The 25,359-nt window shown below is 46.0% G+C and overlaps 1 protein-coding gene across 1 annotated transcript; it reads left to right on the top strand.

Moving 5' to 3' along the window:
- The first annotated feature begins 5,218 nt into the window (after nt 1-5,218).
- On the top strand, nt 5,219-24,292 carry LOC103228119 (tektin-5). The gene is made up of 5 exons (XM_007985502.3): nt 5,219-7,163; nt 10,410-10,493; nt 11,103-11,173; nt 18,404-18,547; nt 23,987-24,292. The coding sequence occupies exons 1-5, from the start codon at nt 6,600-6,602 to the stop codon at nt 24,267-24,269; spliced, it is 1,146 nt and encodes a 381-aa protein (XP_007983693.3). The 5' UTR covers nt 5,219-6,599; the 3' UTR covers nt 24,270-24,292.
- Nucleotides 24,293-25,359: the final 1,067 nt, after the last annotated feature.

Here is a 25,359-nt window from a genome sequence, read left to right as displayed (position 1 = left end):
CCATGTGTGTATACCCTGAGATAGGATTCATAATTTCTGGGGAGATATTACTTTTAATATCAAAGATGGGGTACACCATGTGTGAACACATTGGGTTATTATTTGTAGTATCCTGAGGATATATTACTTCTAATATCGCAGTGGATGGACACCCTGGGATATTATTTGTAGTATCCTGCAGAGATATTACTCTTAATATCACAGAGGAGTGTACACCATGTGTGTACACCCACTGTGATATTATTTGTAATATTTTAGGGAGATATTACTCCTAATACCATAGTGGGTGAATGCCCTGTGATATTATTCATAATATCCTAGAAAGATATTACTGTTCATATCACAGAGAGTGTATACCCTGTGATAATATTCGTAATATCCTAGAGATATATTACTTCTAATACCACAGTGGATGTACACCCTGTTGTATGATTCATAATAACTGAAGGAGATATTACTCCTAATATCACAGTGGGTATAAACTCTGTGATATTATTTGTAGTATTTTAGGGAGCTATTACTTTTAATATCACAGTGGGTGTACACCTTGTGATATTATTAATAATATCCCAGGGAGATATTACTCTTAATATCACAGTAGATGTACACCCTGTGATAATGTTAATAATATTCTAGGGAGATATTACTCCTAATATCAAAGTGGGCATAAAACTTGTGATATCATTTGTAATATCCTAGGGTGATATTACTCTATTCTTAATATGACAGTGGGCATACACTGTGTGGTATTATTCATAATATGTTACAGAGATAGTACTCCTAATATCACAGTGGGTGTACACCATGTGATATTATTCATAATTTATTAGGGAGATGTTACTCCTAATATCACAGTGGGTGTACACCCTGTGATATTATTCATAATATCCTACAAAGATATTACTTTTAATATCACAGTGTGTGTACACCATGTGGGTACACCCTGTGATATTATTCATAATATCCTAGGTAGATATTACTCCTAATATCACAGTGGGTGTACACTCTATGATTATGATATTATTCATATTAACCTAGGTAGATATTACTCCTATTGTCACAGTGGGTGTACACCCTGTGATATTATTTGTAATATCCTAGGAGGATGTTATTTCTAATGTCACAGGTTGTGTACCCCCTTTTGATACCATCAGTAACATTTTAGGGATATGTTACTCCTAATGTCACATGGGGTGTACACCCTGTTATATTATTTGTAATATTTTAGGGTGATGTTACTCCTAATGTCGCAGGGGGTGTATACCCTGTGATATTATTCATAATGTCATAGGGGAATTTTAGTCCTAATGTTACAGGGGTTGTACACCCTGTGATATTATTTGTAATCTCCTAGGGGGATGTTACTCCTAACATCACAGGATGTATAAAGCCTGTGATATTATTCGTAATATCTTAAGGGGATGTTAGTTCTAATGTCACAGGGGATGTACACCCTGTCGTATTATTCCTAATATTCTAAAGGGATGTTATTCCTAATGTTACAGGGGGTGTCCACCATGTGTGTACACCCTGTGACGTTATTCATCTTATCCTAGGAGGACGTTACACCTAAGGTCACAGTGGGTGTACACCATGTGTGTACTTTCCCTGTGATATTATTCCTAATATCCTATGGGGATTTTACTCCTAGGATGTTACTCACAGGATGTACACTCTGTGATATTATTCATCGTATTCTAGAGAAATGTTACCCCTAATGTCACAGTGGTTGTACACCATGTGTGTACACCTTGTGATATTATTCGGCATGTCCTAGGGGGATGTTACTTCTAATGTCACAGTGGGTGTACACCACGTGTGTACTTCTTGTGATAGTATTCATAATATCCTAGGGTAATATTACTCTTCTGGTCACAGTGGGAGTATACCATATGATATTATTCATAATATCTTAGGGGGGATATTAATCCTAATTTCACAGTCGATGTACATCCTGTTATATTATTTTTAATATCTTAGGGGGATACTTCTAATGTCACAGTGGGTGTACACCCTGTGATATTTTTCATAATATCCTAGAAGGGTATTAATCCTAATATCACAGGAGGTGTACACACTGTGATATCATTCGTAATATTATAGGGGAATATTACTTCTATAATATTATAGGGGATTACACCTTGTGATATTATTCGTAATGTCCTAGGAAAATATTACTCCTAATGTCACAGGGAGTATACACACTGTGATATTATTCATAATATCCTATGGAGATATTACTCCTAATCACAGAGGGTGTGCACCATGTGTGTACACCCTTCGATATTATTTGGAATATTCTAGGGAGATATTACTCCTAATGTCACAGAAAGTGTACACCATGTGTACACCCTGTGATATTATTCCTAATATCCTAGGGAGATATTACTGCTAATGTCAAAGGAGGTTTACACTGTGTGTGTACACCCTGTGCTATTATTTGTAATATCCCAGTGAGATATTACTCCTAATGTCACAGGAGGTATACACCGTGTGTGGACACTCTGTGACATTACTCGTAATATCCAAGGGAGACATTGCTTCTAATGTCACAGAGGTGTACATCATGTGTGGGCACCCTGTAACATTATTCATAATATCCTAGGGAGATATTACTCCTAATGTCACAGGGGGTGAGATATTATGAGTATTTCATTAATATCCTAGTGTGTTAACACTAGATATTATAAATATCATGGATACTTTCTTAATGGAATAGTGTGTTAGCACCTTGTGATAACATTAGATACTATGAATATCATAGATATATTATTAGTATCACATGTGTTAATACTAGATAGTATAAATATCATGGATATTTTATTAATACCATAGTGTGTTAATACTGGGTATTTTATTAATATCATAGTGTGTTAACACTAGATATTATAAATATCATGGAAATTTTATTAATGTCATAGTGTGTTAATACTTGATAATATAAATATCACGTATATTTTATTAATATCATAGTATGTTAACACTAAATATTATAAATGTCATAGATATTTTATTAATAGCATAGTGCATTAACCCTGTGTGTTAAGACTATATATTATAAATCTCATGGATATTTTATTAATATCATAGTGTGCTAACAGTGTGTATTAACCCTAGCTACTATAAATATGATATTTTATTAATATCTTAGTGTGTTTTAACACTAGATATTTTCAATATCATAGATATTTTTAATATTATAGTGTGTTAACACTGTGTGGTAACACTAGATATTATAAATATCATAGATATTTTATTAATATCATTGTGTGTTTACACTGGTTATTATAAATAGCGTAGATATTTTATGAATATTTTAGTGTGTTAACACAGTGTGCTAACTTTAGATATTATAAATATCATAGATATTTTATTAGTATCATAATGTATTAACCCCGTGTGTTAACACTAGATATTATATTTATCACAGATATTTTATGAATATTATAGTGTGTTTACACTGTATGTTAACATAAGGTCGTGTAAATATCACACATATTTTCTTAATACTATAGTGTGTTATGACTAGATATGATAAATATAAAGTTGTTTTTTTTTTTTTTTTTTGAGACGGAGTCTCTCTCTGTCGCCCAGGCTGGGGTGCAGTAGCCGGATCTCCACTCACTGCAAGCTCTGCCTCCCAAGTTTAGGCCATTCTCCTGCCTCAGCCTCCCGAGTAGCTGGGACTACAGGCGCCCGCCACCTCGCCCGGCTAGTTTTTTGTACTTTTTTAGTAGAGACGGGATTTCACCGTATTAGCCAGGATGGTCTTGATTTCCTGACCTCATGATCCGCCTGTCTCGGCCTCCCAAAGTGCTGGGATTATAGGCTTCAGCCACCGCACCCAGCCAAGATATTTTCTTAATATCATAGTGTGTTAACACTGTAAACATCAGATATTATAAATATCATAGTTTGTTAATAACATCGTGTGTTAACACTAGATATTATAAATATCATATTTTGCTGATATCGTAGTGTGTTAACACTAGATATTATAAATACAGAGATTTTATTAATATCATTGTGTGTTAACACCATGTGTTAGCACTAGATTTTATAAATATAGATATTTTATTAGTATCACAGTGTGTTAACACTAGAATTTGTAGATATATTAGTTTACTAATATCACTTTGTGTTAACACTAGATATTGTAAATATCAATATTTTATTAACATCATAGTGTGGTAACACTGTGTGTTACACTTGATATTATTATAAATATTTTAGATATTTTATTAACATCATAGTGTGTTATATATGATATCATCTATATGTATGCGATATATGTATGAATTATCTCTGGAAAAATCTGATAATATTAGTTATGTCTGGGGAGGCTACAAGAAGCCAAGGATGATGAGAAACCCTAAATTTCACTTTATACTTGTTGATGTTACACAAAAAACCTTTTTTCCCCTTGCCTCCCCCTACACTTCCCTCCAAAATAATACTTTACCATAACCATTTGTGCTTAAAAAAATACCTGAATCTTTCTCGTCAATTTCTTGGCTGCCTTCTGTGTGCAGGCCTCTCCCATATGTGACTCTTAGAAGATCTCAGAGGTAAGGGTTGTGAATATCAGAAGGACCAGGGCCCACTTGCTTTTCTGATCCCACACTAGAAGATGTGGGTGTGAAGCCTTCCTTAGAGGTTTTCTGTGGAAATGAAATAAATGAGTCTATGTAAAGTGCAAGAGCATTGAAGGTGCTTACTAAATGTTATTTATCTTCACTTTCGCTGCCTTGGTCCTCTCATACCCACTCCTGATTTTAGGCGATTGGGGGAAAATTGCCATTGAACATCATACTCTACTAACAAAGACCATTTGAGAGTTAGATTCATCTCTTTCCCATTTCAACAGCAGAAAGAAGCCCCACAAATCAAGCACTCCTCTTGTTCTATACCTTGTCACTTCGTTGCTACTCCCACTGGCCAAAGAGGGAGGAAAGTTTCTTGGTGTAATTAAAATATTGTTATAGGCTGGGTGGTGGTGGTGGGGTGGTGGTGGTGGAGTGGGGGTGGAGGGCTCATGCCTGTAATCCCAGCACTTTGGGAGGCCAAGACGGAAGGATCGCTTGAGGCCAGGAGTTTGAGACCAGGCTGGGCAACATAATGAGACCCCCATCTCTACAAAAAAAAAAAAAAATAGCCAGGCATGATGGCATGCATCTGTAGTCCCAGTTACTTGGGAGGCTGAGGGAGAAGGATCACTTGAGCCCAAGGGTTTCAGGCTGCAGTAAGCTACGATCATGCAACTGCACTCCAGCCCGGGCAACAGAGCAGCACTGTCTTTCTGAAAACAAAAAAAAAATTGTTACAGAATATAGAGTTAATAACTTCTCTGGAACAAGAAAGCTGTCATTTTAGATACCCATCCATTCACTCATTCAGTAGTGTTCTGGATGCCAGGAATTTAGTGGTGGGCAAAATAGACATGGTCTCTGCCTCCTGATGCTCAAGATCCCTCCCTCTATTTTTAGAAACCAGGTTTATTGAAGTATAATTGATGTACAGTAAAATTTACTCTTTTTAGTGGAAGCTTCTATGGGTTTCAGCAAATGTGTAACCAACACAATTAAGATCTAGAACATACTGTCTTGCTCTTCCCAATTTTCTTGTGCTCCTTTGGAGTCAGCAACTCTACCCCAACCTCTAGACCCTGGCAGCCACTGATCTGTCCTCTGTCCATATGGATTTGTCTTTTCGAGAATGCCATATACATGAACTAATACACAATGTCATCTTTTGAACCTAGCTACTTCCACATAGCTTAACATTTGAGATTCATTCGTGCTCTTTTGAGTAGTATTGCTGAGTGGTATCCCATGGTACCAATGGTCCTTCTTTTTTTCTTGGAGAAAGTCTTGCTCTGTCACCCAGGCTGGAGTGCAGTTGGAGCAATCACAGCTCACTGCCACTTCCACCTCCTGGACTCAGGTGATCCTCCTGTCTCAGCCTCCTGAGTAGCTGGGACTGCAGGCACCAGCCACTGTGCCCAGCTCATTTTAAAATTCTTTTGTAGAGATGGGGTCTCAATACGTTGCCCAGGCCAGTCTCCCATACTAGTAACTCCTGTACTCGAGCGATCCTCCAGCCGCAGCCTCCCGAAGTGCTGAGGTGACAGGCAAGAGCCACCATGCCTCACCTCAGATGGACCATTTTGATGCCATGTTGGGGACAAAGAAAGAAAGAAAGAAAGAAAACAACTCGCTTTGACCAAATTGGCCCGAGCTGATTGAATTCACTGGCTAGACTACATTAATTTTCCTCCCATGGGACCCAGTTAGGTCTGGGAACACAGTTCCGTTCTAATAGGAAGATAAAATGTCACTTCTTGCAACCGAATCTGTGGATTACGAAACTCACATTCACTTTGCCGATCATTGTTTTGTCTTTTTGTTTTGGACAATATGGCCCCAGCTGGCCTGTAAGTGAGCAAAGGCCCCACTAAGAGTCCCTCTCCCCAGGCTTTATGACACCAGTGCTGAGTCATAGAGGTTCTGCCAGTCCCCAGGAGAAGCACTTTCCCCTTTCCTGGTGATGACTTTGGATCCTTGAGCAGAGTTTTGCCCGAGCGGGGCTCATGGGGGAACATGGAGTTTCTTGGGACCACTCAGACTGCCAGTTACTGTGGCCCCAAGAAATGCTGTGGCTTGACCTCACTGCCAGCTGTACAGGCTCCAGTGATCCAGGAGTGCTATCAGCCCTACTACCTGCCTGGGTACCGCTACCTCAATTCATGGAGGCCTAGCCTCTTCTACAAGATATCCAACGTCCAGACCTGCCCGGACGAGAGCTCCAGCACCCTGCGGCCGCCCACCACCCTGCCCGCGCTGCGCTCAGCGCTCTTCTCTCGCTATAGCCCCCATGACTGGGACCAGTCCAACCAGCTGCAGGTGCGTGGGGCAGAGGCCTCCCGGCTGTGGGCCAGCCGGCTGACGGACGACTCCATGAGGCTCTTGCAGGACAAGGACCAGTTGACGCAGCAGATGCAGCAGGGCACCACCCGGAACCTGGGCCAGAGACTGTCAGACATCGGTTTCTGGAAGTCGGAGCTGAGCTATGAGCTGGACAGACTTCTCACTGAGAACCAGAACTTGGAGACGGTCAAGAGGCGGCTGGAGTGCGCGGCCAATGAGGTGAACTGCCCGTTGCAGGTGAGTACAGGGTTGGGGACAGGGCTGTGGTCATGTGATGGGGATACTGCACGCTCATTCCACTTCCCTCGACTGAAGATCAAGGTGGCAGGCACCTTGCAGGTCGGTTTGAGCTGCACCACCGAATGTGATCAGTAATACAATCTTAGTCAATTCAGGATAATCCCAGTCAAATCAGGGTTTCTTGGACTCAATAGAATTTCCTTTTCTCCTTGAAGCTACATCAAAGTTGCAGGGGTTTCCTGAAGGTATTATGTGCATACATATGCATGCCTGAGCATGTGTGTGTTCCGCTCCTTAAAGCACATACTTAAAATAACTGACCTATTTATTTATTTATTTATTTATTTATTTATTTATTACACAGAGTCTCCCTCTGTCACCCAGGCTGGAGTGCAGTGGCTCGATCTTGGCTCGCTGCGACCTCCGCCTCCTGGGTTCAAGCGACTCTCGTGCCTCAGCCTCCCGAGGAGCTGGGATTACAGGCGCCTGCCACCATGGCCAGCTAATTTTTGTATTTTTAGTAAAGACAGGGTTTTGCTATGTTAGCCAGGCTGGTCTCAATCTGATCTGCCCGTCTCTACCTACCAGAGTACTGGGATTACAGGCATGAGCCACTGCACCTGGCCCATAACTGCCTTATTTTTCCCCGTAATACTTATTCTCTAACATGATGTATACTTGATTGAATATTAGAATATAGGATCGTCTCTATCAAGGCAGAGACTTTTGCCTGTGTTGTCACTGATGTATTCAAGACTGCTATTCAGTGCAGGGCACCTGTATGTCTGTGTGGGTCCGTAATGACCAATATCGGTGCTGATTGATGTTGTTTACACTAATGTTTTGAATGTATTCCCAACCTAGGACAGGGCAAAGCACAGAATAGGCATGCAATAAATACATGCTGAATAAATGAGTAAATATCTAAATGTGACTGGGCGCAGTGGCTCACGCCTGGGTCTGGATACAAAGGGGTCTGGATAAGTGAATGTTTCTCACAGCACCCAGGAGAAAGTGATGGAAGGGGTTGAATGGACACTGGGTAAGGAACCAGCAGCACCTATGGGAACTGACTTTGACCACACAGGAAGATGACTGGCTGCTCCCTGGAGTGTGTGGGGAACTCAGGACCTCTTGCCTGGAAGCCTCCTGCAGCTTCAGGGGCTTCTGTAGGAGAGATCCTGCCTCCGGATCCTCCTGGGAGACATGGCATAGGTTTCCATCACTCTGAGATGTCCAAACCCATGGAATGCAGGGAGCAGATTCCATACAACCCCAGATTCTCCCTGGGAAGGAGGATGGGCAGGGCTGCTTTTCAGAGCCCTACAGCAGCATCCCAAACCTACTGCTCTCCCTCCCACTCTCTTCTCACTCCCCCATCCTGTCTAGAAAGTCCAGCTCTGCCTGGTCACATCTGGCTTTCTCTGATCAGCCACATGGTGGCAGGGGGACCATCAACATCTCAATTCCATCTCCTGGGCTGCCCCCACAGTCCAGGCAGCCTCTCCCTGCACAATGTCAACCACCTCCTTCCTGGTCTCCCAATTCCTGCTCCCTTCCAACCCATTGTCCTCACAGCAGCCACTGATTGCCTTGATGGCCTCCCAGAAATTAACATCTTAATTCCCGAATTCCTCCATTCCTCCCCATAACCCCTGTCCCCGCTATTGCTCCAGTCTCACTTCCTCTAATCCAGTGCCAATGGCTTCCTGTTTCTCTGCTGACCTCAGGGCCTTTGCACCTGCTGTTTTCCCTTCTGGTGTATTTCTATCCAGGTCTGCATCTCTGCTTCTCATGACGCAGTCCTTCTCCTCCTTAGAGAATTCCTCCCTGACCACTCCGCTGGTTACTCCTCACCCACTCACGTCACCCTGAATATTTTCATCCTGGCCCTTCACACAGTTGGAAATGATTGAGTTCCTGGTTTGTTGTTGTTTGAGACAGGGTCTTGCTCTGTTTCCCAGGCTGGAGTGCAGTGGCATGATTTTGGCTCATTGCTTGACCTCCTGGAGTCAAGAGATCCTCCAACCTCAGCCTCCTGAGGAGCTGGGACTATAGACACGCACCACCATGTCTGGTTAATTTTAAAATTTTTTGAATAGATGGGGTCTTGCTATGCTGCCCAGGCTGGTCTCCAACTCCTGAGCTCAAGTGATCCTCCCACCTTGGCTTCCCAAAGCGTTGAGATTACAGGCGTGAAGGAGGCACTGCGCCCAACCTGATTTTCTTATGGGAGTTCTCTCCCCTAGTAGAACACAGGCTGCGTGAGAGCAGGGACTCTCAGCCTGGTTCATTGTGCTATCCCCAGCACCTCAGCAGAGCATGACTCACAGAAGGGGTTCCGGAAATCCTTGTGGCACGGGTCAGTGACCCCCTCCCATTTCTGAGTTCTCACATACATTTGCATCGTGACATCCAGACCTTGATGTCCTGCTTCCTTCTGCTCCTGGGCCCTTTGTGACATCACGGGCTGGTTTGCCAATCACTGCTGTTCGTCAGCTTCCTATCACAGAGCACCCCTGAAAAGCCCCTTTTCCTGTCCTCTCTTCCGTTCTGCCCAGGTCTGCATGAGAGTTGTAAGACCCAGGGCTGTGTGGCAGGGTTGTCCTGACCACTTCCCCAAACTGTCCCTCCACTGGGAGATCTGCAAAGAGGGATTTTCATGCGTATTCACAGGTAATATTTTTGGGCAGTGTTCTCAGTGATTTACACTTGTCAAGTCGACTTCACCTGCACAAAGGACCTGTGAGATAGGCACCAATATGGCACCCATCAGCATAGGAGGAAACCAGCAGAGAGGTTAAGCAATTTGCCCAAATGCACACAATAGGAAGTGGCCAAGCCCCGATTGAAGTCAGAAGAGAAGCTATATGGAGGATGGCAGCCAAAACCATCTTAGCTGAAATTATTATGTTTACTGTATATATTATTGTATTTGGGGAAGGCTTGGGGCTGCTGATGCAATTATGGGAATCCAAATTGGTTCTTGAGGTGCTACCTTGTCCTGCCTTCTCTACATGGGCCTTGCATCTCCAGATGCATTGGTCTTGTGGCAACCCACAGCTCTCATCCGGTGAGAAGGGGAGGCAGAAACCCATCCAATGCACAGTAATGAGGTCACATGAGGCACCCAGGTTTCCGGGAGAAAGGAACAGATTGTGGCAAGGGTGGATGTGAGTGCCTTCTGCTCAGGGTCTGCATACAGCTGCAGGAAGAATAAGCTCGTCATGCTGCTTCCCACAGGTGGCCTTGGAGTGTCTGTACCATCGAGAGAAGAGGGTTGGGATTGATTTGGTCCATGACAACGTGGAGAAAAACCTTATCCGGGTAAGGTATCTCTTAGGTCTGTCCAGCCCCCGGAAGGAGGTGGGACGGCCAGCAGGTCAGAGAAATGACTGAGCTACCTGTCAGGAACAGAAGCCACACGTATCACCCTGTGGAAAGCTAGGGTTCAGGAAGCATGGGCGGAGGCCTAGTTTGCAATTTAGGAGCAAGGAGAAATGGAGTTATTTGACTCTCAGTCTTTTCATCTCCAAAATAGGCATGATAATAATATTCCAATAACAATAATAAAAACTAGTGTTTATTGAGCACCTACTATATGTCATAGGCTATACCACTTCATATGCATTATTTAATGTAATGATAAAATATAAGTGAGTGCTTGGCACATAGTAGGTGCTAAATTTTCTTTTTTTCTGGGAGTCTATAAAAAGAAAGTAGGGTAAAGAAAAACAATGGTGGAGACTCCATAATCAACCCTTAGTTGCCTGGCCCTGGGGTCACGTGGACTGAGGCAGGGGCCCCACGCTGACATTTCACCTCCTGGGGTCGAGGGTGGTCAGTGAGAGGGGAGGGGAGAAGTGAGGGCTGTGGCTTGAGAGACAAGACTGAGGTTCTAAGAGGCACCACTCTTTCTGACATTTTTCATTTCAGGAAGTGGATTTGCTAAAATGTTGCCAACAACAGATGAGAAAATTAGCTCAAAGGATTGATCTCCAGATGCGGTAAGGGCTTTTTTTTTTTTTAAATTCCCTCTCCTTGGGGTTTGTTTTGGGACTCCCAGGTTTCTGGGGGACAAGCCAGAGGGGCACACTTGTCTCTGTGTGGTTCTGTTGGTCAGTGGTGTGCTGGTAAATGTTCAACAACCAGTTTTCTGGGGGAAAAAAAAGAGTCCTGAATGTAGGATCAGCCAGTTTGGGTGGTGTAAATGCTACCACAATGGCTGATTTTAAGCTGCTAATATGATGTTACTGAGACGTGCACAATTGACTCTCACAAGCCGGTGCGTCACTTGTTACTCTTGCTTACGACGAGAGCCCTGGCAAGAGGCAGCTGGCCTCCTTGAGGCCCCTCTTAGCCTGTGGTTTCCCCATTTGAGTTCTAAACCTTGGGAGATGACAGAGGGTGGGTGGTATTAGGTAGCAAGGCCAGGGGCTGGGCACCTCTGCAAGGGAGCTGGTGGACGCATTGAGCCAGAAGTCTTCAAAAGAAATCAGCTTTTTGTTCTTACAAGATTATGTAACCAGTATCCCGACAAGCCCGGGGCCCCCCCTCATAATTAAAGGGAGACAAGTTTTACAGGGCTTGGGGCCCATAGCTAAGCCCTTGGCACCAGCTCCCCCCTGGAAGCAGCTGCCTCACCTCCACCTATATCTGGCACTCACCTTTAACTCTTTCAGGGCACGCTGCTCTGCTGGTTTTTCCACTTCATTCACTCTTGACACAGAGACACAGAAAGCACGGGACAGGCTGGCAACCTGGCAGTGGCTGTCCGTCCCGCTGCCTGGTGCACATGGTCGGCTGGGGTGGAAGCAGAGGGGCTGGGCAGCTTCCAAAGCAGCCCTGGGAGCACACGTCTCGGTTTGCTGTACCCCAGAACCCACCTCCTCCTCTAGGAACCCTCGGAGCCCCCGAAGTGGTTAGTGCTGGATGTTAGGAAGAAAGACATCACAAGCAAGTTACCCTTAGAGCAAAGAGCTTGGTCAGGGACAGACACATTGGAGACCCCTAGAAAGACATCAGGGGTGGAGGTGTACAGAGAAGATGCAAATATAGCAGGAGGGATGATGGCTGAAAGGACAAAAACAGAGTTGAAGTTCGATGGTTTGTGTGCCCCTGTCCTAATTTCTCACAATTCCACCTGTCACCGGGACTACTGTTACCTATAGTTTGTCTATAAATTGATTTGCTTAAAAAAACCTTAAGCACACCAGGGCGACTACAGTCAACAGTAATTTATTGCACATTTAAAAATAGCTAAAAGAGTATAAATGGGAATGTTTGTAACACAAAGAAATGATAAATGCTGGAGGGGATGGATACCCCAGTTACCTTAATGTGATTGTTACAAATTGCACGCCTGTATCAAAATACCTCCCACAAATATATACACCTACTATGTATCCGCAAAAGTTCAAAAAATAAATAAATAAAAAATCAATTCAGTAAACAAAATTCCTTAAATATTCATATTTATTTGTTTGTTTGTTTTTTTGAGGCGAAGTCTCACTCTGCCATCCAGGCTGGAGTGCAGTGGTGCGGGCTTAGCTCACTGCAACCTCCACCTCCCAGATTCATGAGTATCTCTGGCTTCAGCCTCCCGAGTAGCTGGGATTACAGGCCCATGCCACCACACCTAGCTATTTTTTTGTATTTTTAGTAGAGACAGTGTTTCACCATGTTGGCCAGGCTGGTCTCAAACTCCTGACCTCAGGTGATCTGCCCACCTCCCAAAGTGCTGAGATTATAGGCGTGAGTCACTGCGCTCGGCCTAAATACTCTTATTTAAACAGGCAAACTTCAACAAAGGGAGAATTGGGACAGGCCAGTGTCTTTGTTTTATTGCATTTTTCTTGCACTTTCAAAAAAATTACTTATTCATTTTTAATTGACAAAAGTGGTATATGCTGTATCAGACAAAACATGATGCTTTGAAATTACATGTATGTTTCAAAACATTGAACTAATTTGAACTACTTAACATGTATGTTACCTCAGATACTTATTTTTTGTGGTGAGAACAGTTAAAATCTCAGTGATTTTCAAGTACATAGTACATTGTTATTAACTATGGTCACCATGTCTCTGGAACTTATTCCCCCTGACAAACTGAAATTTGTACTCTTTGACCAACATCTCCTCAATCCCCCACCCCCAGCCTCCGGTAACCACCATTCTACTCTGTGCTTTTATTAGTTCGATTGTTTTAGATTCCACATATATGGGGAGATCATGAGACATTTGTCTTTCTGTGCCTGACTTATTTCACTTTACATCATGTCCTATAGGCTCATCCTTGTTGTCGCAAATGACAGGATTTCCTTCTTTTTCAAGGCTGAGTCGTATTCTGTCGTGTATATATGCCACATTTTCTTCATCCATTCATCTATTATGAGACACCTAGGGTGATTTCATGTCCTGGCTATCGTAGATTGTGCCGCAATAACTGCCCATTTTAAAGCTAGGTTGTTTTCTTGCTATTGAGTTCCTTGTATATTTTGCATAGTAACCCCTTATCAGAGGTATAGTTTGCAAATATTTTCTCCCATTTCTTAGGTTGTCTCTTCACTCTCTTGATTGTTTTGTTTGCTGTGCAGAAGCTTTTTAGTTTGATGTGATCTCATTTGTCTATTTTTGCTTTGATTTCCTGTGCTACTAGGGTCATTGTCCAGACCAATATCATGGAACTTTTCCCCTATGTTTTCTTCTAGTAGTTTTACCATTTCAGGTGTTACATTTTAGTCTTTAATCTTTTTTTTTTTTTTTTTTTTTTGAGATGGAGTCTCCCTCTGTCACCCAGACTGGAGTGCAGTGGTGCAATCTCGGTTCACTGCAACCTCCTCCTCCCGGGTTCAAGTGATTCTTCTGCCTCGGCCTCCTGAGTAGCAGGGGTTACATGTGCCCGCCACCATGCCTGGCTAATCTTTAATCTATTTTGAGTTGATTTTTGTCTATGGTGTGAGATAGAGCTCTAACTTATTCTTTGGCATGTACTTTTCCACTTGTATCAATACCATTTATACATGGTATTGGGAAAGAAAGAAAGGAAGAAGCTGTCCTTTCTCCATTGTGTGTTCTTGGCATCTTTGCTGAAAATCCATTGACTGTAAATGCCTGGATTTATTTCTGGGCTCTCTATTCTGTTCTTTCTTCCAGTTATTTTTGTGATCTTATATTCATGGCAAGAGAGAGTGGTTTTCCATTTGTAACTGCCATGGGATGTGACAAACCGTGGCGCTGGTGGGGACAGGAGGGCTGACGTTTGGGAAGTGGTGTAGTTTGAGCCGGCAGAGTGAACCAATCACAGATTTGAAGTGGGGAGCTGGACCTCAGAGGAGAAATCCTGAGACTGGGGTCAGGAGGCTGCTTGTGCAACCCCAGATGATGCAACCAGAGGCCGGGGGAGCTGGGAGAACCAGGGAGACTGAGACAGATGGAGACAGTCCCAGAGACTGGGAGACACGCAGAGAGAGATGAGCACTGACATCAAAAGAGACAGACATGAAGAGATAAACAGAGACACGGATGGGGAGTAGGGGGACAGAGGGACAGAGAGGCACAGAGTCAGATATGCCAGAAAGCGAAATCAAGAGACGAGATAGAGACAGAGAAAGGCAAAGAGATGAGGAGAGACAGTTATGGAGAAAGAGGAAAGAGACCGGGTACGGTGGCTCACGCCTGTAATTCCAGCACTTTGGGAGGCTGAGGTGGGTAGATCACTTGCGGTCAGGAGTTCGAGACCAGCCTGGCCAAAATGGTGAAACCCTGTCTCTACTAAAAACACAAAATTAGAGCTGTCTCTAATCCTAGCTACTCGGGGGGCTGAGGTAGGAGAATGGCTTGAACCTAGGAGGTGGAGGTTGTAGTGAGCCAAGATCACGCCACTGCACTCCAGCCCAGGCTACAGAGCAAGACTGTCTCAGAGAGAGAGAGAGAGAGAAAGAGAGAGAGAGAGAGAGAGGGAGATGTTTGAGCTTGGATAGAGACCGAGAGAGATGAGAGCAACTGAGACAGACAGCAAGAGCAAGAGAGAGAGAAAGCAAGCACAGAGTGAGTGAGGGAGAGGATGAGAGCAGGTGAGGGCAGCATTTCGCTTTGTGGAGACTGGAGGCCGAGCCACCCTGGATGGAGACTGTTTGTCGCTGGGCAGTGGCTGTGTGTCAGGTGACTCCTGCCATCTCACGGGGAGGCAGCTTGTGCTGCCAGAGGGATTGGGATTATACTGATTAACTGAGAGCTGGCCAGAACCTCATTAGCCAGGCAGAGTCTGGTGCGTCCTCACGCGCTTGGAGAAGCTCTGCCGCTGAACTGCTCAGGTGGCCAACACCAGGCTGCTGGCTCATGGTTTTCTGCGAAGCCCGAGGCCTGCATCTGGGCAGGGTGGTGTCCTTGCCATACCAGGTGAGAAAAGGCTCTTCCTGACAGAGGAAGTCACGTTTGGGCTTTTCCTGGTGGGCTGACAGCAGGGTGAGCTTGGCACTGGTCTGGCCCTTGGTTGTGGGCCAAGTAGGGAGGACAGGACTGCCTCCTCTTTCCCCAGGCCTCATGGCAAGTGCCAGGCAGCTGGACACGCTGGACTCTGAGGCCCCCAGGTTTCCCTCTAATTCTCTGACATGTTTGCTTTCCACATCCTGGCCTCGCTTCACATTCCAGCTCATTCGGCAGGACAGGGCCCCATTTCTCCAGGGCTCTGCCAATTTGGAAACCCCAAGGGCCCCGGGTCAGGGGTTCCTCCTGCTCCGATGTGACCCGTGCTTCCTGATAGGTGGGAATCCCCACTACTGTCAGGATTTCGCTTCCTGGCTCCTGGCCTGCTGGAAATCCCTCACCCACAACCAACATCCATAACAGAAAAAAAAAAAAAAAAAAAAAAAGATATAGATGGAGGAATGGAGGAGAGGGAGGGAGACACCCAGAGAGACACACAGAGGCTGAGACAGAGAGAAACCAAGAAAGAGACAAAGGTTGGAGAGACAGAGACATAGGCACAAGAAGGGAGGGAGAGAGAGAGAAAGACAGAGAACAGAGACACTCAGTTTAGCTGGTGTCTGACATACCCTCACTTAATGGAAGTTATTCCCTTCTCTACTCTTACAATTCTTCTAAACACTCCAAGGCAAAGTTTCAGCTGCCGCTTACGTGTCTGTAACATCAACTGATCTGTCTTTTTTCAGCCAACAGGGAAACAGAAAAAGGTCCAGGCTTAGAACCTTCTGGAGGAAGTAGATTCTAGCTAGGATTTAGTAAGTGCCTACTTAGTATTAATATTTTTTATTTAGTGAGTGCCTACTTAGTATTAATATTTAGGTCTGAGGTGATCTTCTATCAATGGAAAGGGTGATGGGTTTTTCTATAAAGGCAGGGATGTAAAATTTCCTTTTATCATACATTTATTTACATTTTAAAAGTGATTTTAGGCCAAATGCGGTGGCTCACGCCTATAATCCCAGCACTTTGGGAGGCTAAGGTGGGCGGATTGCCTGAGGTCAGGAGTTCAAGACCAGCCTGACCAACATGATGAAACCCTGTCTCTACTAAAAAAATACAAAAATCAGCCAGAAGTGGTGGTGGGTGCCTGTAATCCCAGCTACTAGGGAGAATGAGGTAGGAGAACCCCTTGAACCCAGGAGGCGGAGGTTGCAGTGAGCTGAGATCCTGCCACTGTACTCCAGCCGAAGCGACAAGAGGGAAACTCTGTCTCAAAAAAATTAATTAATTAAATAAAAGTGATTTTAAAAAGGAAAAACAAGTAGAGTTTGGTATTTGACAAGAATCATGGAAGTGGTTCTCAAATGTCTGGAATTTGGCAGTAATCTTTAAGTCTAAGTTTCTTAGCCAAGATCCAACCAGCCCTCCTGGCTTAAGCCCTGGCCCTGATCCATTGTCCTCTCTTTACCTCGGTCCAGTCTCTGACCCCACCCAGCCCCAACCCTACCCAATTCCTGTCTTCACCTAGCCCCCGACCCCGCCCAGTCCCTGAACCCACCCAATCCCTGTCTTCACCCAGTCCCTGACTCCACCTAGTCCCTGACCCCACCCAATCCCTGTCCTAACCTAGACCCTGACTCTGCCCAGTTCCTGATCCCAAGGTCTCTAAACATCTGGTGTTTCTAGCTTCTCTGCGTTGACACGTGTGATGTTCTCGGCTTGGAATTCTCATTCCCCCAGCAGTAATTCACCCATAATGGCTACTGCAATTTATTGTGAAAACCCAGCTCAGACACCTCCTTGGAAAGCCTTCCCTGACCACCCTCTCATCCTCAATTAGCGGTTTCCTCCCCTGTGTTGTTTTGTATTTTCAAACCTGCACAATGCCCTTACCATTCTGTTCTGTGTGTGTATATATATATAGTATTTGTTCACACAAATCTGTGAGCAACTTGAAGGCAGTGATTGTGTCGTCTTATTCATGTCTCATCCCTTGGTGCCCAGTATAGGGTCAGACACAGTGTTGGATTTACGAAGTGATTTGACTTGCATCAGACTTTGTCCAAAGTATGGGTTGATATCTTCTAAATTAGGTCAGCAAGCTACAGCTGGAGAGACAAATCTGGCCCACAATCTGTTTTTGTAAATAAAGTTTTATTGAGATAAAGGCACAACCATTTTTACATATCTGTGACTGCTTTCGTGCACAGTTCAGTAGTTGCAACAGAGACCATATGACCCACAAAGCCTAAAATATTTATCATGCAATGCTTTACAGTAAATCCTTACCCATCCTTCTTCTAAAGGACAACAGGGGCCAGGTGTGGTGGCTTACGCCTGTAATCTCAACACTTTGGGAAACTGAGGCAGGAGGATCACTTGAGCCTAGGAGTTCAAGACTAGCCTGCACAACACAGCAAGACCGTGTCTACAAAATATTTAAAAAGTTAATCGGGCTGGTGGCTGCACGCCTGTAGTCCCATCTACTCAGGAGACTGAGGTGGGAAGAGTGCTTGAGCCTGGGAGCTCAAGGCTGCAGTAAACCATGACTGCACTACTGCACTCCAACCCAGGTGACAGAGTGAGACTCTGGGAAAAAAAAAAAAAAAAAAAGAATGAAGGACAAATCTGTTTGGACTGGGGGGAGCCTCTGGGTATGTGGTGGGGCACTGAGGTGGGAAGAGGACTGAGAAGCTACTGGGGGGCTTGCTGGGGGGCCAGGGCTTGTAACACACACCTGCTGTGTGGCCCGGGCTAGGAATTCCAGGCAGGTGTACAGTCCAAGAATGACTCCTCCCTCCCTGCAGGGATAACCGAGATGCTCAGCATGCCCTAGAGAGGGACCTCGAGGACAAAAGCTCTGCGCAGTGCATCGATGAGAAGTGCTTTAACCTGAGAAATACGTCAGACTGCATCAGCTTCTTCCACGGCATGGAGAAAATTGATGGCACGTAAGTATTAGACACCCCCTCCCCATCCGTGGCGTGTCCAACTGGAGTGAGGGCTTCTGCTCCTGCCAACGAATGGCGAAGGGGCATCGTGCGCCAGCTAAGTGGGAAGTAGTGTGGTCGAACGGGGATCCTCCAGTGCAGGCGGCAGAATCCAAGTTGGGTTACCTTAAGACAAAACCCGAGGGGTTATCGGGGAGCCAAGAACTCAAGGGGAAGGCTGGAGAGAAAGGTCCTGGCAGGGGGAGCTGTGTGGTCAGAGTGCCTTCATCTTTCCATCCTTGCCCCACTGTTCAAGATCCAAATTTTGAGAGAGCATGCCATTGGCTTAGTGAGGGAGGCCGCACAGCCACTGCCGCTCAGCAGTTTCACCAAAAAAGAAATTCCCAAACAAGTGACAGGCTTGGCAGGGAAGCCACCTGAGGTCAGCTGGTACCGATAGTGGTTTAAGAGAGTGAATTCTTGCCTGGCCAGGTGTGGTGGCTTACCCCTGTAATCGCAGCCCTTTGGGAGGCCGAGTCTGGAGAATTGCTTGAGGCCAGGAGTTCCAGGAGTTTTCCAGACCAGCCAGAGAGAGAGAGAGAGAGAGAGAGAGAGAGAGAGAGAGTGGAGTCTGGAGCCAGGTTGCCTGGCTTCAAATCCCAGCCTCTACACTAACACTGAGCAAGTCACTTCATTTCTTTGGGCCATTTCTGAATCCATACCACTGGGAGAAAATTAGTACCCGCTTCCCAGGGCTGCTGTGAGTATGAAAAAGGTGGGTGTATGAAGTTTTAAGCACAGAGCGTAATATAGAATAATAGCAGCCAACATTTATCAAGTGCTTACTGTGTGACCTCATTTTCTCGTCACAGCAGCTACGAGGTGGTGCCTTCTGTGAGCCTGTCATGATCCTGGGCATATCACAGAATTGTGAGATTTTATGCAGAATGAAAACATGCTTCCCACTTGGTAGTCTGAGGTCTGAGAGATGCTTAGGATGAGGAAGAAGGTGGGGTCTATCTTAGTTCCACCTTCTTCTGTTAAAAAAAAAATCTCTAGTACATAGAATTGTGCTTGGCACATGTTGGTATGCAATAAATTTTTATTGAATGGAAGAATGAGTGTAAGGAGGAAGGGAGGAAAAGAAGAACCACAGGAAGGGAGGAAGGGGAGCGAGAAGGACGATATTCCTTGGCAGTCTCCTTGGCCCAAGCCTGGGGTCACTTTCTGGATCTTACAAATGTCGAAGTGCTGAGGTGACCCTTTGGGACTTCCGGTAATGACAACTCCTGGGGACTTTCCTCCTCTTCCTGACACGGTGCTGTCCCCCATGGTACTGGCAAGGTGAGCAGGACTTTGGGGGCTTGGCCCCCCTCATCTGCACAGGAAGTCCAGAGGGTCTCTCTTCCCAAACAGATTCCTCTCCAGAAACCTGGCAGCCCCGGAGCCTCCAATTTGTACACCCAGGAGGACCTGCTACTGGAAGTCCCCCATCTAGAGACTCCATCTGCAGAAGAGAGCTGCTGTTTGTGGCAATTAATTGCTCCCCAGATGTGCTAGCTTGGGGCTTTGTATTTGTGGTTTTCTTATTTATTTACTTATTCAAGACGGAGTTTTGCTCTTGTTGCCCAGGCTGAGTGCAATGGTGTGATCTTGGCTCACCACAACCTCCACGTCTCGGGTTCAAACGATTCTCCTGCCTCAGCGTCTCGAGTAGCTGGGATTACAGGCATGCGCCACCACGTCCAGCTAATTTTTTTGTATTTTTAGTAGAGATGGGGTTTCTGCATGTTGGTCAGGCTGGTCTCAAACTCCTGACCTCAGGTGATCCTCAGGCCTTGGCCTCCCAGAGTGCTGGGATTACAGGTGTGAGCCACCATGCCCAGCCTTGGGGTTTTCTTAAAGCAGGGCTATGTCTGGGTGGATGAAAGAGGATGTTTGGTGACTGTCTGGATTGCAGTATCTCTATTTTCTGGATTAACAGTGATGATGATGATGATGATGATGGCAGTAGACACCTTGTTTTTTTAGTCAGAGTTTCGCTTTGTCACTAGGCCAGAGTGCAGTGGCACGATCTCAGCTCACTGCAAACTCTGCCTCCCAGGTTCAAGTGATTCTCCTACCTCAGCCTCCCAAGTAGCTGGGACTGCAGGCACGTGCCACCATGCCCAGCTAATTTTTGTATTCTTAGTAGGAACAGGGTTTCACCATGTTGGCCAGGAAGAGACACCTTTTACCTGGTGTCTGCTGTGTGCTAGACACTGTGCTGACAGCTTCATGTGCAACATCTCATGAATAATAAATATTTTTCGGGCGCTTACTCTGTCCAGTGCCATGATAAAGATTTCACATTTAAACACTCAGCAACCCTGGGGGTTAGTGCCATTATCTCCATTTTATAATGAGGAAACTAAGGCTCAGAGAGGCAAATCGATTGGCTCAAGCTCACACAGCAAACGACAGAGCTGTGATTCTGAATCTGCACTGAATACTGAGCCTGTGTGTTTTACCAATGGTGCCTTCCTGCCTCTCCAGCAAGGCCAGCTGTCCTCTCCATCTTTAGTGGACATAGACTCCAGAAAGCACTTCCCCCTACTGAGGCACACTGCCTGCTGAGGAGGCAGAGTGTCTTTGGCAAATTCCTCCCCAGGGAGAATGTGGTTAAGCGGGTGATTTTCTCTGGGGAGCTCAGCTGTCTGTTGCAGGGGAGGACAAGGGCTTAGAGGTTACTGTTCATGACATTGACAGTGTCCCCTGATTCAGAGGCAACAGAGACACTCAAAGTAAATCTGCATGTTCCTCTCTGCTGTCCTTATTGTCTCCTCTTTCCTCGGTGTTCTCGGATGGGGCGTTGTTGTGCGGCCTTGAACAAGATGCTTCACTCTCTGAGCCTCAGGTCTTGGTTGGATGAAAGCTCTGAACCAGACATAGTGCCACTCCTGTCTCCAGAAGCCCGAGATGCCTGTTTGTTGCTTGATTTTTAACTCCTGCAAAAGCCAGGCAAAACAATCACATACACTATATGATTTTTAAAACTTTCTGTACACCATGCAACCTAATTGTGCTTTAAAATGTCTGAAAAGAAGCTGGGTGTGGTGGCTCACGCCCGTAATTACAGCACTTTGGGAGGCCGAGGTGGGCGAATCACGAAGTCAAGAGATCCAGACCATCCTGGCCAACATGGTGAAACCCCATCTCTACTAAAAATACAAAAATTAGCCAGGCATGATGGTGCTCGCCTGTAGTCCCAGCTACTTGGGAGGCTGAGGCAGGAGAATTGCTTGAACTTGGAAGACAGAGGTTGCAGTGAGCCGAGATCCTGCCACTGCATTTCAGCCTGGCAACAGAGCGAGACTGTGTCTCAAAAAAAAAAAGAAAGAAAGAAAGAAAAAAAGTCTGAAAAGGGAGTTTTATTTCAGAAATGTGAGTTCAATTCCTGCTGCCTGAGTATAAAAATCTGCTTTATTTAAGAACTGAAGACTTCCTGGACCAGAAAAGACCTTGAGAAATTACCTAGTCTGGTTTATCCAGGACCTGAAGCCAACTCAAAGAAATGTATGCCCTTCCTCAAAGCCTTCCCAGATGAGAAAACCCCACGTGGTCCATTGGTTGCTTGTTGCAGGGATTTACATGCTCTGCCAGGAAGAACTTTACTGAGGAGTTGCTCATGTGTCACCACCTCCGAGAAACCTTCCCTGCCTGCCTTTGCTAATGTAGCCTGTGTCCCTGTCCATTGATCTCCCCAGATCCATTCTCCAGCTGCCACACTGTGTGTCCTGCACAACAGACTCTCCTCTGCAGACCTCCTCTCCTGGGCTCTCTGCCCTTTGATTTCCAGATGGGTTCAGCCAGGAGGAAGGGCACCAGCAGAAGACAGAGTATGGGAGGGGAGAGGCTACGATTTCTTCCCCTGCTACCTCCCTCCCAGACGCTGTAGTCGACCATGGTTCCTTCTCTTCTGGGGCTCTTATAACACCTACTGCTTCCTTTTCTCTTGCCCATTACAGCTGGGATAATGACAACTTCATGCAGTTTCTTTTTACTTTTTAGTGGTGGGGATTGGGTCTTACTCTGTTGCCCATGCTCGAGTGCAGCAATGTGATCTTGGCTCACTACAGTCTCTGACTTCCAGTTCAAGTGATTCTCCTGTCTCAGCCTTCCAAGTAGCTGGGATTACAGGCACATGCCACCACACCCAGCTAATTTTTGTATTTTTAGTAGGGACGGGATTTCACCATGTTGGCCAAGCTGGTCTCGAACTCCTGACCTCAAGTGATTTTCCCGCCTTGGGCTCCCAAAGTGCTGGGATTACAGCCATGAGCCACCGCATTCAGCACTTCATGCATTTTCTAATCCCTGACCATCTCAACACCCTTCCGAGTATTCATCCATTCCCGTTTACAACCCTGACCAACACATAATGACACCACTCCGTTTGTCTCTTTCATCCTCCTGCTGCTGCTGCTTCTTTTGAGACAGGGTCTTGTTATGTTGCCCAGGCTGGAGTGCAGTGGTGCAATCATGGCTCACTGCAACCCCGAACTCCTGGGCTCAAGCGATCCTCCCACCTCAGCCTCCCAAGTAGCTGGGACCACAGGCATGTACCACCACACATAGGTACTTCTTTTTGGCATTTTTTATAGAGATGGGGGTTTCACCACATTGACCAGGCTGGTCTTGAACTCCTGGGCTCAACTGATCTGCCTTCCTCGGCCTCCCAGCGTGCTGGGATTAGAGGCATGGCTGGCCCGGCCCCCCAGTTTCTAAATCCCTTCCCAGCACATAACACAATGTGGAACTATCTCCTCGTTCACTGTCAATCTTCCTTCTCTGGCAATTAACCGCCACAAGGACATGGATGTTGCTGTTCTTGTTCATGGCTCTCTCCTAAGTGCCTGGAACAATGAGTGGCCTGTGGTAGAAGTTGAAGAAATATTCCATGAATGAACGGCAGTGAAAGTAGCATGGCCACATTCTCATTGCAGAGTTGGAGGGTCCCTGAACCCTCTCTGTGCCCAATGCCTGCTTCTTGGCTTGTCCGTGTTGTGTTTCTGGTGGCAGTGGTGTGGGTGTTAGGGAAAAGAGCTCTCTGAGGGAGCCCCTCTCTTTGACCCACTCACTGAGTGCCCTTCTGCCGACCAGCTGCTCTCTTTAGGGTTCTCTTGCCTCCCCTGTAAAATGAGGGTATTGGATCAGGACAGTGGTTCTCAGCAAGGGGTGACTGCGCCCTCCCCCAGGAGGGTGCCTTGGCAATGTCTGGAGCCATTTTTTGGTTGTCACAATGGGGTGGTCCGGGAGCTACTGGCATCTAGTAGGTAGAGGCCAGGGATGCTGCTAAACATCCCACAATGCACAGGAGAGAGAATAATGCCGATCCAGGGGCCAAGACTGCCAAGGCTGAGAAACCGCAGATTGTGAGGTCTCCCAGGGCTGCAGCAACTCGCCCCTGTGCCTTTGCAGGATCTCTGTACCCGAGACCTGGGCCAAGTTCAGTAATGACAACATCAAGCACTCTCAGAACATGCGGGCCGACTCCATCCGGCTGCGGGAGGAGGCGGAGCACCTCTTTGAGACCTTGTCGGATCAGATGTGGAGGCAGTTCACAGACACCAACCTGGCCTTCAACGCCCGCATCTCTGAGGTGACAGACGTGAAGAATAAGCTGCAGACACAGCTGGCGAAGGTGAGCAGATCCTCCCAGGATCCCTGCCTTCTTTGCCAAGCCCTCACCCTCCTCCCATGAATCTGAGCGGTTTCTGGGCCAAGCTGGCCCTGCCCCTGGTGCCAAACCAGTACCCTCCCTCCCCAAGGTCTGTGGGCTTGTTCTTTCTAAAAGCGGCCAAGGGCTGAGCTTCCTGGGGGGATTTAAGCGTCCAGGGTCCATCCTCTCTTGCTCACTGGAACGGAGCCTGGCAGCGCATTGTCTCTGTCACTCCAACACATCTTCTCCGCCCACAGCAGCATCTTTGGAAGTGTAACCTTTGACTTCCAAAGGCCTCAACAGAACCCTAACAGTCTAAAGGGATTTCCTGCTGAGGGATGGGGTGCTTTTTGGATCTGAGGAGTCTGCAGCACTGCCCGATTCTGTCGTCAGCCCGCTATGCCCACACCACCTTGCCCTTTAGGCATTTTGCGTCATGTTGTTTCACACCTCTGGGTTGGCTCTTGGAGTCCTCTTTGGATGGAATCTATACTCCCTGCTCAATGCAAATTTAGATTCCCACTGGGTGCCAGATGCTGCACTAGGCACTAGGAATAAAATGAGGAGCCGTATAAACATGGGCCCTGGCCTCTGGGGATTTGACATTCTCCTGGAAGAACAGTGGTGGCTGTGAAATTTATATACACAGAAAGAACTTGGATGATAGTCAGGTCAGAGGGAACTTGCCTTGAATTTGTATTTGCAGAACAGTACGCCTTTTTAAGGCCAAGCACAGTGGCTCACGCCTGTAATCTCAGCACTTTGGGAAGCTGAGGTGGGCAGATAACTTGAGGCCAGGAATTTGAGACCAGCCTGGCCAACATGGTGAAATCCTGTCTGTACTAAAAATACAAAAAATTAGCCAGGTGTGGTGGTGCATGCCTGTAATCTCAGCTACTTGGGGAGGCTGAGGTGGGAGAATCGCTTGAACTTGGGAGGCAGAGGTTGCAGTGAGCCAAGATCACACCACTGCACTCCATCCTCGGCGACAGAGTGATACCCTGTCTCAAAAAGAAACAAAAACAAAACAAAACAAAAAAAAACTGTGCTCTTTTTTCTTGTGTCTGTATCTTTGGGGGGATTCATGGGCTGCAGGCAGGGCTTGATGGAAATTACAGTGGTAGCTTCAGCC

This window comes from Chlorocebus sabaeus, chromosome 5 (assembly GCF_047675955.1).
Source record: "Chlorocebus sabaeus isolate Y175 chromosome 5, mChlSab1.0.hap1, whole genome shotgun sequence".
Taxonomy (NCBI): Eukaryota; Metazoa; Chordata; class Mammalia; order Primates; family Cercopithecidae; genus Chlorocebus; species Chlorocebus sabaeus.
This window is presented reverse-complemented; position numbering and strand designations above follow the sequence as displayed.